The sequence below is a fragment of the Diabrotica virgifera genome, chromosome 1 (genome assembly GCF_917563875.1).
Source record: "Diabrotica virgifera virgifera chromosome 1, PGI_DIABVI_V3a".
NCBI lineage: Eukaryota > Metazoa > Arthropoda > Insecta > Coleoptera > Chrysomelidae > Diabrotica > Diabrotica virgifera.
The window spans coordinates 274,340,922-274,355,739 of NC_065443.1; the positions used below are offsets into that span (position 1 = coordinate 274,340,922).

A 14,818-nucleotide genomic window follows, 5' to 3' on the forward strand; every position below is an offset into this window, starting at 1 on the left:
AATCTGTGTAGATGCCCCAGCAGTTTGGCACGCACTTTTAAAACGGATCCGTAATTTTTCAGATTTTTTTATTTTCTTAAATATATAACGAATTTTATCCAAACAGTTAGTTGGTGTTTGAATATCTTCATCTAGAACATCGTTGTGTTCGAACTCAACCTCTTCATCTACGTTACTGCTTTCTTCATCTTCAGCCTCCCCTCCTACGTCTTCTTCTATTTTCAGAGATTTTAAGCAATCTTGAACAGCCAAGTTCAGAATATGTGCTACACATTTAAAATGTTGATTAACGTCATCAAAAGAAGGAATAAGCTTTTTTAACTCCTGCATGAACGTTGTATTTGCTGCAGTGTTGTCAACAGTTATGCCTTGAATTTTCGATGTGATGCCATAGCTCTGCAAAGATTCATAAAACAACTTGGCAATATCTCTCCCAGTATGAAGCCCATGTGAAGGTGAGAAATCGATAACTACAGACTGGAGTTGCCAATGGTCATCAATAAAGTGGGCGGTGATCCCATAATAAGATTTTCCATTAATTGCCGTCCAGCCATCAATGGTAAAAGATATTCTTGATGTGTTTTGTTGTAGTATATGCATAACTTTTTTTTGATCCTGTTCAAAACGGGACACAACCATTCTCTTTAAAGCTTTTCGTCCAGGCAGGTTTATTCCAGGTTTGATTTGATCGAAGAAGTTCCTTGTTGCTTAGTCGTCAAAAAACGAAAAAGGTAGGTATTTAGTGGCCACCCAATCAACGATAAAGTTTTCATCTTTAGGTCCATTCACGGATTTCTGCAATAAACATAAACGAGTGTAAATTACTTGATATTTGAATGTAAATTTGAATTATTTTTAAAATAAAGCTATTATTTTATTGTATTTATTTTGCTATTTATTATTTCCCAGCCAACATGAATTCACACTAAATTACCAGAGCCCGCTAATAGTTAAAATAGGATTGGAGGTCGTTGGGTAGGTACAATGAACTGCACACTAAAGGGATTACCGAATTGGGCGCTGAATTTTTTGAACTTTTTTTTTGGTTTTTCCATAAATAAACAAATTAAATTGACCTAGTCTTTTAGAAAATTATGAAATATAAAATATTTTAATTATAACTTTTATTTGTTCTTTAAGTCAATATCATTTACATTGTTAAAAAACTAAATCATTGAGAAAAGTAGTAATAGATAATGAGAAATTATCTAATTGTTTAGAATTATTATAGCAGCCCAGCGGGTAAACAAAATTATTTTTACCAACTTTACGGCAATTGAACCAACAAGAATATTAGCAAGAATAAGGAGACAATGGTTGTTAAGTGTTAAATGTTCTTTACGTGTTTTATATTTTAATTTTTGGTTCCTTTCAGACTTTTGTAAGCTTTGGTTTCAAACAACACAAAAATAGAAGTAATTAAAAACTAAATTATGGACGAAAACGGCAAGAATTACTTGTCGCAGACGGAAAAGTATTATAAAAGTAAAATGAAAGTGATAAAACATGGTAAAAAACATAAAAGGGAGTTTGGGTGTGGTACCAATTATTAAAGATAAAATGAGATAAGTTTAAGGTGGTTATGGCGCGTACAATGCGCAAAGGTACCATTTCATCCAAAAAGCGAAAATGTGTGTCGCACCTGGAGCTAGTAAGAGAGGAAGAAGAAGCCGTTATGGTAAAGTTAGGAATGACATGGCGGTAAAGAATATTTATTCTGATGTGACGCAAGACAAAAAAGGCAAATATGTATAATGATGATGATGTAATAGAAGAGAATATATTAGGCTATTGATTATGTTCAAAATAAGATGGCTAAAAGGAACTACAACGTTCACGGGGTTTTATTGTTTCTTGTTTCATATGGTCAATGGACCTCTAAATATGAAAAAACCGCGGAGTGCTTCCATTTACAGGGGTGCGTTTTTGAGAAAGGGGTGAATTAACCCCTATGAACTAAGGTGCATAGTATGAGTTCTATGCCCTTTTAGTACATACATTTCTACAGCAAAATTGTTCGAAATTAAATTTACTATTGAATTATCACCTTTTAAAGTTTAAAAGTGTTTTTTACAAAAATATATTAAAAAAATGCAAATTCATCCTTCCTCTTTAAAATGACGTTTGGCAGAGGTCATCGCTTATAACGACAACAACTAATTTTAGACAAATATCACAAGAGACCTTTTTTGCTCAGAATTATCCAAAGAATCTAAAAAGACCTTAATACTATCAATTTCTTTACAGGGCTTCTCATAAAGCCCTTATTTTACCATAATTTGTTAATAACAATTAAACGGACCATATTTGGGCTTCCAGACCACTTCCATTGGATTCAGCGACCCAAAAAACTTATAATACCACCATTAAATCACGGGGAGCTCGAACTTTCCCACGGGACCCCCTCTGTTGCAACTAGACAATGGATCTCGGATTTGCATTTTAGGTTAAGTAGGTATATCAATTTTCATTATAATTAATGCAATTGTTAGTACTGAAAACTAACAGCTTAAAATTTTATAATTTTACTCAGTTTGACAACATTGTTTAACGTTAAGCAATTATTTAATGCCAAATATTTATCAGATTATTACATCGACCAAAATTTTATTAAGAAAATTCCCAAAAAAACAGGTTATGAACAAAAAATTTTATTACACTTTTTTTTTCAACAATAATAAATAAAAACTGAAACATCATGCAAAAAAATAATAAAATATTATTTTTGAATATTTGCATTGTTTTGGCACATCGAAAACTTTGGCGTTAATACTTTGAATATTGACATTACAATAGTAAAATGTGTTCTTACCTTAATTGTTAAGAAATTATGAAGTGGTCCAGCTTTGCTAGTTCCAGGTTGAGAAAAATAGTACCATATTCCTTTGGATGTTTACTTAATAAGTGCCTTTTTAAAGTAGTTGTAACGGAAAGTTTTACTTTAAACTCACTTTTAATTTTTCGTTTGTTACATAATTTGCATGTCGCTAATTTGTTTATTTTGTCAATAATTTTAAACTCATGTGTGTGTGTTTATGTTTTATTGGCACTGGTTTAAGCAGCCAACTGGCCAGTCAATGTGTTTTGAATTCTCTCTTTTACAAAATATATGCTTAGTATCTAAATTTAAAACTATTAGTACTACTGTTTTTTTTTTACTCTGTTTTTTTTTATTATATTTTTTAACATTTTTTTTTATTACATTTTTTATTTTTTTTTTAGTTTTTTTTTTTTTTTTTTTTTTTTTTTTTGTATATTTTTTTATCCCGCTAAGACCTAAACCCGATTCAACCTCGCGGAGGTTTAGATCTTAGTATCTTTTTATTTTATTTAATTATTTTTTTTTCTTTTTTTCTCAGAGCTTTAATTTTAAACAATTAACATGGTTGTACAAAATTTTATAAACATCTAGATTGTTTGATTGTAAAAGGTATATAAGATTAAAAGGAAATTGTACATTAACTTGAACTAGATTGGCAAAAAAGTTTGATATTTCAATAAAATGTAAAGGACATTCTAATAGCATATGTTGTAGATCAGCTAGCTCTCCACATAAACATTCATCATTATCTACAAGTCCTATTTCTCTTTTGTAGACTGGAGTCAGACAGTGATTACTTCTTATTCGACAAATAGTTTTGATAAAGCCTTTGTTGGAAACTTGATTAAACCATGTCTTGATGGGAAGTGTAGGCTGGATTTTTTTGTAATAATTTCCTTTGTCTGAATTATTGTATTGTTCCTGCCATTTCGTCCGTTTGATAGATCTCATAATAGAAATTATGTCTCCCATAGGAAGTTGATAAGTATGCAGAGTGGATTCCTTCGTTGTTGCTTTTTTAGCCAGATCATCTACTATTTCGTTGTTTTTTATACCAATGTGTGCTTTTATCCAACACAATATTATATTTTTGCCCGATTTCAAAGCTTCACTGTTCATTGCTATGATGTCACTGATGATATAATTTTCTGCAAAATTATGTACATTATATTTCAATGTCTTTACAATGCTTTGGCAGTCTGTAAATATAACATAATTGAGTTCTTTTTGATTAATACATATTTTGTATGCTTCTTTGATTGCAATGAGTTCAGCTGTAAAAATTGTCATTTTATCAGGTAATCTGTTGTTTATTTTTATACTTTTTTGTGGGTAATATATAGCATATCCAACTTTTCCTTCCATTTTTGAACCATCCGTATATAATTTCTGATAACTCCCCCAGTTCTTTTGTACACACTGAAGGTGGTCTATTTTAGTAAGGAAGTCTGTCGCACGAATATTACTTAAATGACAGTTAACTGGAGATAAATAATCTTCATAATTTAGCTTTCGAGACGAGCTTTGTTCAATTTGGTGTATGTCGCCAATGGAATTAGAAACGTTGAGGAAGCTTTCCACAACTAAAAGCAGTTTCTTTTTTTCCCAGTAATAATGAGTTAGGTATGAGGTGGTTAAATGAACAATTTTATTTAATAGCAGTTTATCGTTAACCGCTGTTTTAACTATAAATTTCTCACTTAGGTATTCCCTGCGTAATGAAAGTGGAGGTTCATTAAGCTCACATTCCATGACCAATATAGGTGTGCTACGAAGATAACCAGTGCATAACCTAAGTGCCTTATTTTTGATCCTCTCGATTTTTTGGAGTACAGAGTTTGATGCTGAGCCATAAAAAATAGATCCATAGTCTAAGATTGATCTTATCAAATTTCTGTATAGTAATATTGATATGTTTGGATCAGCTCCCCAGTTACTGACACTTACAGTCTTCATGATATTCATTGCATTTTCCATTCTTCGTAATATGTAATTTGTGTGTTCTTTCCAATTTAATTTGGAGTCTAAAAATACGCCAAGAAATTTTATTGAAGTTTTATAAGGAATACTAGAATTATCAAATTGTAGATGGCTTTGAGGAACATATCGTTTTTTAGTAAAGGTAACAATGGTTGATTTACTCTCTGATATTGTTAAGTTATTATCGGTAGCCCATTTTTTTATAATATTCAATGTCGATTTAAGGTAGTTATTACATATATCTATTGACTTATTTTCTGCATATATCGCAACATCATCAGCGTACTGTAGGATTTTTATGTGTTGAGGAAGTTTAGTTTCTAAGTCAGCAGTATACAGTATATATAATATAGGACTTAGGATGCTACCCTGAGGTAGTCCCAAAGATGTGTATCGGGAGTTAGATTGATCTCCATTTAATCTAACGTGAACTGCTCGATTAATGTATAAGTTAATGATGTTCCATGTTACTATCTCGGGTATTCCTATTTCCAACATTTTCGCGTATAGTATGTGAAGATTAACGTTGTCGTAAGCCCCTTTTATATCTAAGAACAAAGCACTAACTGCTTTCTTATAAGTAAAGGAACTATAAATGTCTATTAAAAAGTGGCAGAGGCTATCTTGTGTGGATTTACCTTTTCTAAAACCAAACTGACTTCTTGGTAATAGGTCGTTCTTTTCTAGCCAAAATTCCAGACGGTTTTTAATAAGTCTCTCATATGTTTTTAGTATACAGGAAGCCAGACCGATTGGACGGTAAGAATCCCAATTCTTTGATGATTTTCCTGGTTTTAAAACCGGGATAATAGTGTAAACGTGCCAATCGTCAGGAATCTTTATGCGGCGCATCCAAATTTCATTATATATATTTAGTAGTGCAGCCTTACCAATTCTTGAAAGATTTGATAGCATCGAGTAATGGATATTATCGGCACCTGGTGCTGAATTTGAGTTTTTCTTCAACGCAAAGTTTAGTTCAGTGGCAGAAAATGGTTTGACTAGGAAACGGATTGGTTCTGGATAGTCGTACAGAGCATTTAGTTGTAAATCAGGAATTACTAATTCTGCAGACGGCGGTGTGATATTTTGATGGAACTCTTCTATCCACGAAGCTTCCGACAGAATAACAGGGACTTTGTTCTTTGTTTTTCTATTTTTTATTCGGTTAACTTTTGACCATACATCTTTAATAGGGACTGACCTATTTAGGGATCCGACGTAATCTCTCCAGCTATTTCTTTTAGTTTGTTTAGTGATCTTCTTGACATGTGCATCATCTTTTTTATACTTAAGTAGGTTTTCATGGTTTGGATTTTCTTTGAATATACAAAAACTTTCCTGTCTTCTTCTGACTGCTTCTTCACATTCTAAATCCCACCAGTATTTTCCTCTGGAAGTCGGTTTTTTTATTTTAAATTTGGGGATGCAGTAGGATGCAGTTGTATTTATATTGTGCAAAATTTGTTCATAAGAATTTATATCTTTAAATTGAGAGAATACATCTTCCGAATACTGTTCATATAATTTCCAGTCGGCATTCTTTAAATTCCACTTTTGTGAATATGGATTATATGTATGAGTTGGTTGATCCTCTAACTCTACTCTTATAGGTGTATGGTCTGAACCAAATAGGTCTTGAAGTGTTTTCCAAGTGATCAGGTGGTTTAAGTCAGGAGTACAAATGGTCAGGTCTATTGCCGATTTCGAGAAGTTCCTAAAGAAAGTAGGAGAGCCATCATTTTTGAATATTAAATTATTATCGTCTATACAGTCCATCAAGATTTTACCTTTCATATCTGTTTGGTTGTCTAGGCCCCAGGCAATGTGGTGAGCATTAAGGTCACCTCCTATTATAAATGGTCTTTCTATAGATGTTATGAAATTGTTCCATTGTTGTAACAATAACTTGGTTCCTGGGGGAACATACATAGATATAAATGTGACAGTATATGACTTAAACTTTATTTTTATTGCTACTTTATTGACGTTTATTAAATCTACTTTCATGGTGACTTCCTCGTAATATAGGTTTGAATTTATTAAAATTGCTGAGCCACCGCCAACAGTTACTGAAAAGCGGTCGTCTCTGACAATATTGTACCCGTGAAAGTTATAATACTTTTCTGGTTTAAATCTAGTTTCTGATAATAATGCGATATCAACTTTCTGGTCTTCTAATAGGTGGATAAGGTTTTCTCTATTAGAGTTAGCCGATCTACAATTCCATTGACAAATTACCAATCTATTCATTATTATATAAGAGAGAACTTAAAACTGATTGAATTGAATTTACTAGAACTGATTTTTCTGGAATTTCAAAATTTTTGTGATTTATATTAGAGATAATACTTGTAACTATATTTGATATTAATTCTGTTAATTCTTTTGATGGTTCATGTATTTTAGATCCTTGTTCTGGATTAAATGTAGATTGATACGAAGAAGAGGTGATAATACCACCAGGTCTGTTGGACATGGGGTTTAACTTTATTATTTTGTGATGTTCCATTGTTACTTGGTCTGGTGAGGAAGAGATAGGTCGTTTGTATTTTGGTGGTTTTATTATTGTATATCTATTTGAAACTGAAGGTAGAGCGAACTGATTGGAAGATGTTTGAGACGTGGACAATTGAGTAAAGGAATATGAAGAGGATGGTGCATTCATATTTAGAGTTTGATGAGAATTTATTGAGGAATTATTGGCTGCTATAGATGCATAAGTTATCTTAGGAAAGAGTTTAATTGTTTCCTTAAAAGATAAGCTGTTTTCAGACATATAATGTTTTATTTTCTTTTGGCGATCAAATTCTGGGCATATCTCCCATTCATTAGTGAAGTGTTCACCTTCACAGGATAGACATTTTTTGTTAAACGATGATAAAGGACAAGAATCGGAGAGGTGAGATTCATGACACTTAAAACAGCGAGGATTACTTTTACACTGCTTACTCATGTGCCCATACCTATAGCAGTGGTAACAGATAATTACCTTTTGCTGGTATTTTTCAACAGTGTGTAAGACATGATTAATTACTACATACTTTGGTATATTCTGGCATTTAAAAGACACAATAACTGATTTTGTTGGATTAAATATTACTTTGTCATCTGCTACTATTTTTCTTGTTATTCGTTTCACATACTCAACCGAGAATTTGCAATGGTGATCAAATTCCTTTATTCTATTTTTAAGATATTCTTCCGATATATCTGAATCTATATCCCTCACTACACCTAGTTTAAACAATTGAAATTTTGGAATGTATGCGGTCAGATTTTTTTGAATAAGGAATTTGGAAGTAACTAAAGCATTTGCGCTACTATAATTTTTAAATGAGACCCTAACTCGGTTGCGTCCGATTGAGTCAATTTTTTTTATATAATTGTCAATTTCTGGATGTAACGTAAATAGGATCTCGCCTATTTTAACAGCGTTTAATTTTCCTGTAAAATTTAAACTGGAGTTTTCAATGAAAATGTAAAAAGGTCCTAAATCAATTTTTTCGTATAAATAAACAGGCCTGGTTTTTTCTGGTTGATCTGAGTTTACTAAAGTATTTTGTTTTTCATTAATATTGTTAAGATTAATACTACTACTTATCTTATTTTGAGGCTGGTTGGGTAGAAATCCATTTAAATCTTGTAAATCACAGCTACTATCCATCGAATTCTCAATATCAGGCGGTTCGCCTCCACTAGATGACTCCATAGAGGAGTTTTCAAGTAACGTTTAACTTATGAACACTTTCAAAATGTAAACTAAATAAGGAAAAGTTTAACAAAACTAAACAAACTAAATTAGAACGGTATAAATCAAATAATCCGCCAAAAATTAATATTTTTCGGAGAGATTTCCAAATTTAAATTAACTTTGACAATTATTTTGACGTATGTGAATTTTAAACTCAAAAAAGCATGTAAACTTGCTCCGAAATATCTAAGTTTCGTCAAGAGTATAATCGCCGCTGACGCTCTCAGTCGACTTAGTTGACACTTCACTATTTTCACTTGGACTTGGAGAAGGAAGATTTGTGTCCATAAAACTATCATCACTATCGTAATTAAACATTTTAAAAACGCGAAAAATTTGGAATTAGGTTCCTAAACAGAAATGGACGAACAGCAACTTCAACTTCTTTCTCAAGACTGAAAAGATTGTAATAACTATTAGATTTCTTTCCTACTACCGTAAAATACAAACGTGCTAGTTTTCTTAAAATCGGAATTATTTTCTTAATACCTACAGATTTAGCAAAGTTTATACTGAGAAATAAGTTACAATAAAACATTCAACTGTACAGATTAACAGTAAATTTCTATTGTTAAATTCATATCATTATGTCCAAAACCATTCAAGTATGGAGGTACGAGGTAGTAGTACCTTTCCTTTAATAAAATTATAATAGAGATTCAAATTTTTGGGTAGATTATATTATCCCATGAACATATTTTTTTGTTATGGTAAAATGTAAATATTCGCATTCCTAGAAGTTAGTCTTTTTGATAAACAAATTCTTAAGAAGGTTACAAGAGGCAGTTTAAGTTTATGGAGGATTATAAAATTGGGATTCTACCTACATTAAAATTTTTACCTCTTCCGAGTAACTATAGTAAAAATGAGTACATACCTGCATTTTATAAATCCTATTCAAATATTTAGTGACGATATTAGGGATAATCGAAATGCAAGAATATTATTTAAAAAGGAATTTATACAGAGTGTCCGTAAAATATGTAATAAATTAGATACTTCCTTAATCCTTTTTAAAAATATCTGGAATTCGTGGAGTTTTAATTTTAATGTTCTACCTTCTACCATAAAATTTGATTATACAGGGTGATATACATTAAGCTGATATGTATGAGGTAAATGTACACTCTGTACCTACGTTGTGACATTTTTAGATCGATAAAAATGAGCTGATGTTAAAAAGGTATGATACTTGGGGTCTAACGGACAGAATTTCAAAGATATGCGCTATGAAAATAAATTTTATTGATTTCAAATTATTAATCTAAGAATTTGAAAGTAATCCAGTAATTGATACATGACTTTATCTTAAATTTTCACACTCCCACGTCTTCCAATCCACCTGTTCGGAAAAATTTCGTCTACGTACCTTGGAACATCTACAGCATAATGCGGAGGCGCAATATCCTGTTGAAACCATAAACTTTCATCAAAACCTCCAGGATTAATTCTACTGGGAAATAAATAAATTAAAGTAGGTGCGAGATACCCCGTTAAAGACTGATGTTATGTGACTCTTTTCAATTACCTTTGAAAAGTAGGGTCCGATAATTGTTAGCCCACATATTTACCTTTTGCAGGTATTGTGTATGAAGCTGTTATATTTACAAAAAATCCGATGGCGTCATCACCTTTATATGTATCACTCTGTGTAATTAAATTTGGTTGTAAAATGTAGATCATTAAAATTAAAAATCGACGTGTTTTAGATTTTTTTCAAAAGACTTTTAGTTTAGGAAATATCCCATTTATTTAATACATTACGGACACACTGTATATTGCAAATACATATTTGTCGTCTAAATTACTTATTCTCAAACAAAAGTATCAGTGGTATCAAAAATAAATAGAAAAAATATTAGAGTATTAGCTAAAATATTGACAAGCTCGTTAAGGAAAGCTCGGCTCGTTTCCAATTCAGCTCGGCTCGGCTCGAAAAAAAATTGGCTCGGCTCGAAGCTCGGCTCGCAAGAAACAAACAGGCTTGAGCTCGAAGCTCGGCTCGTCAAACGAGCCGAGCCTCGAGCCGAGCCGAGCTAAGCTCGAGCTTGTGTCCATCCCTAAATGTCTTCTAATATGGAAAAAATAGTTACATGTGTAAGTACCCTAGTCTCCGAGAGATGGCAGATGGCGTAACTCTTTGGATTTCCCCTATCTTTCTTTACAGAACATTATTCGCTTTAGAGAATACAGTTATATCTTGGAATATGATAGACAAAAGATAATTTAATTTAATTAAAAGGATGATTTATTTTTGGTATATAGAGTTATACACACACCCAAACTTATATGGAATCATCTGATATTTCTTAATATACCGTGCGAATTTAGAAAAACGAACATACGAAGTCAAATAATATTTATTTTAAAGGAATTAAATAACAAATACATAACAATTAAATAAAACAATAAAGTATTTAACAAAAAAATTGAAAGTAGTTGTTTTAAAGTCAGTAGCATACAAAATTTCAATGTAAAAGGAATAATGTTTAAATTGTTTTAATTTATTTTCTTTATATTTTGTGGTAGTCAGTGTTATCACCTCTAGTCCTTATGCAAGCTTCAGTTTGTGTGGGCATGCTCCTAATCAAATTATCAACATTTTGTTGTGGTAGGTTGCTCCATCGTTTAAGAGGAGCTTGTACTAGCCGTGCTGTGTTTTGTGGATTATCCCGGCGAGCTCTAATTTTTATTCTAAGCATATCCCACAAACACTCTATGGGATTAAGCTCGGGTGAGTAAGCAGGCCACTCCAAACAAGGGATACCTTCTGCTTCAATGATGTCTGTAGTCACTCTAATGGTATATAGAGGTCCATTATCATCCAATAAAATTAAATTTTCTCCTGTTGCACCTCTCCAGAGCCTGACTACAGGTTATCAACATACCTGTGAGTAGTTAAAGTTGATTGGATGAAAATTAAAGGAGTTTTTTTTACGGATCACAATTCCTCTCCAGAACATTACACTTCCCCTTGTATATTTGTGAACAGATCTGACAGTTTTCGTTCTTGCTTGTCTTCCTCGACCTCTAAGTACACGATTTCGTGGGTCATCTGATTTTACGCAAATCCTGACTTTTTTTGAAAATAGCACATTTTGTCAATTTCCAATGTTCCAGTTTTGGTGGTGAAGACACCAATTTAGGCGATCAATCTTGTGCTGCCTGGATAACTCGGGAACCCATAAGTGTCTCCTGCTGTATACTTCTTGGTACGAACACTTCTTCTTATCGTTTTAACTGAAACAGTTACAACTGTAGCTTCCAAAAGTTGCCTTTGAAGCTGCAGATGAGAAATGGTTGGGTGTCTTCCAGCTGATTGGATAACTAAACGATCGTGGAGAGCCGTTATTACTTTTGGCGACTTCCCTTGCTTTATTTTTGAGCTTTCCTAGTTCCTGTTACCTAGCATAAGTTTTGGACAGAACTAGTATTACGGCTAGTTCTACAGCTATGTCCCTTTGAGATCATTACTTTCTCCACAAGACCAATAATCTTTCCTCGTTGTAAGTTCTATAACCCCACATGAGGCATATTTTCGTTTTTGGACGCAAAAGTTAGTTTATTTATTTTTGTTCAATTTGCCACTCAAGCAAATAACCTATACCGTACCGAGCTCTACATACTATCCGATTGTCTTATATATTTGTTTATTTTCAATAAAAACCCTTATTATGCGCAACAGTAACAAGTTTTTTCAAAAGAAATAAATATTTCGCAAATAATCGCAATTTTACTCCCATTCACCGTCAACTTTTTTCCTAAATTCCTTGTTTTTCAATTTATCCTTCACACTTAGCAACTTTCCTGACCTCACCCATAAAACCTTTAACTTAACCTTCTTTTTCATTCTTTTTCATACTTCACTTCCTTCTATTTCCAAAATCTCCTTTCATACTAATCATTTACTCTACAACCCCCCGTAACACCAACACAACTAATTCACCCTTTGCCATTTTCTCACCCTATTTTTCCCTTCATAAATCATTGACCTTATCTATTTGTCTATTCGCCGCTTGGGTCTTTACTTCGTTCGTTGATCTTTTCCAAAATGTTTTACTACGCTATTCATTTAATTCTTCTTTTTCATACAGGTCATTTTTCCTTTTTATTTTATTTTTCTTTTTCTTTTTATTTTTCATTTTTAAAAATTTTTCTTAAAAATTCAAAATTTTAATATGTTGCATTTAACTTTCTAGCCACTCTAATCTCTAACTTTACAACTTTATTCTTATTTTACTATTTTTAACGTTTAATTATTTTCCAAATACAGTTTGTGTCTTGTGCATCCGGTTGACGCACTTCTTTTGAATCTTTTGTTCATTTACACATTTTATCAACTTAGTTTTAATTTAACAATCAAATAATTCCATTTTGTTTTATATGCATAATGTTATAATATTTCCTATATTTTTGACTATAACTAACACATTTTCACATTCCGTCAATTATTTACATTTTTCACTTAACAATCTTATATCAGTTACCTCAATTCTCACCAATTTTTTAAATAGTTAATTTCATACAGAATCAATATCTTACTAGACTTATACAACCAACATTACAGTTAACAAATTTATATTTCTATACACACTAAACAACTTTTGTATCACTTCAACGTTTTAACTTTCACCACAAGGCTATTTTAGGCCAAAAAAATTATTAACTTTCATTAACCAATAATTCTATCTTACATTTTGTGTTCATTACCATATTATGACAATAAGTTCGATCAAATTTAATTTTATAGTCAGGTTTATAGTAATGGTTGTAATATTTTTATAAAAATAGTAAATTTAAATTCTAATATTAAAAATTAAAATTCCAACACAGTCTTAAACTTAAATTTCCGTAACCACATTGGATCTTGACCTTGGTTAATACCTTAAAAATTCCCTTTCCTGGATGTCAATGTTACTGACATTTGAAGTATTTCAACTTCCTTCTAAATCATTGACAGACTAAACGTAGTTCAATGTAGACCTAATAATAAAAAAATCTCTTAATTAATGGAGTAGAGCATCATGTTCCTAGTACTAATCCGTTGGCATCCAATGTTAGCCAAATTGTAGATCAGATTTCACCATGTAGTTAGAACATACATCTTGACCAGTGTTTGGCATTGTGGCTATTTAGCAAGGACAGAGAGTAAGTAATCGTAACCACACTTTTCAATTTTTAACATTCAAAATTTCACCCTTTTCAATTTTACTAAGTGAGATTACTTACTTTTAGGTTCACTGATGATGGACTGATAAGTCCGAAAACGTTTTGAACGTAATCCGTTTGGATTTTTAAAAATTTTTAGAATTTTTATTAAATATACCAACTACACTAGGGAGTTTTACTTCATGTTAATTTTATTTAACTAGATGGTATACAGCCAACCTTCGGGTATTATCCCGTTTTATTTTTAAATAAATATTTCTTTAAAATACATGGTGATCCCATATAAGTCTGGGTGTGTGTAAGTAGAGATATACCCATTTTCCTTAAAAGTTGTAACACTAAACATGAACAGTATATTGTGATAGAAGGATACTTTCTTAGTTGTAACTTTTTTTTTTGATAATACATCATAAAAACGAAGCAATATAGTTTGCGTAAAAAGTAGTTTTGTGAAATGTAACCTTATTCTTCAAAGTTATTTTGTTATGAATTTAATATCAATAATGTTGCTTAAAGAAAGATTTTACACAAAAAGTGGGAATAACTAAAGCTAAAAAAAGGATTGTTGTCTTTAATAAAGAAAAGCGATGTGTTCGTGAATACTATTTAGTTTTTCACAAAAATCTGTAAAGAAAAACAACTATTATTATTGCTTTGTGTTACATTTTGTGTTGTATAATGGCTACGAACTACCTAATTATTATTTTTTTTGATTTATTAATCAGTTTTAAAAATCATATTGATATAAGGGCATTTTTAATAATATTTTATTAATACAATTTCTAAAATGTAACTTTATGAGCAAAGACAGTGTCTTAAAAAGATAAAATTTCTTTATTCAAGAATGTGATACGAAGATTTTTTTTTCTAAATCTGATATCTTAAAATAGAAAATTCTTATCAAGAGCGATCAAGAGATCAGAAATCTAACATACTCAATCATTAAATCCAATAATATCAATAAACACTGCACAAAATAAATTAAATAAACTAATGTGAATTTTAAAAAGTGAAAATTAGTAATTGTAACCCTCTTCTTCCAAATGAACGACATGTCCGTGGCCTATTTACACACATCAAAATGATAATGAATG

At 31.4% G+C, this 14,818-nt stretch overlaps 1 protein-coding gene across 1 annotated transcript in view; it reads right to left on the bottom strand.

The window, feature by feature from the left end:
* The window catches only part of LOC114336337 (peroxidase-like), a 167,622-nt gene that overhangs the window by 53,465 nt on the left and 99,339 nt on the right, over positions 1-14,818 (bottom strand). The window contains exon 9 of the mRNA XM_050663582.1: positions 9,925-10,005. Coding sequence (XP_050519539.1) covers positions 9,925-10,005 — 81 coding nt within the window. The remainder of the gene's footprint in view (positions 1-9,924; positions 10,006-14,818) is intronic.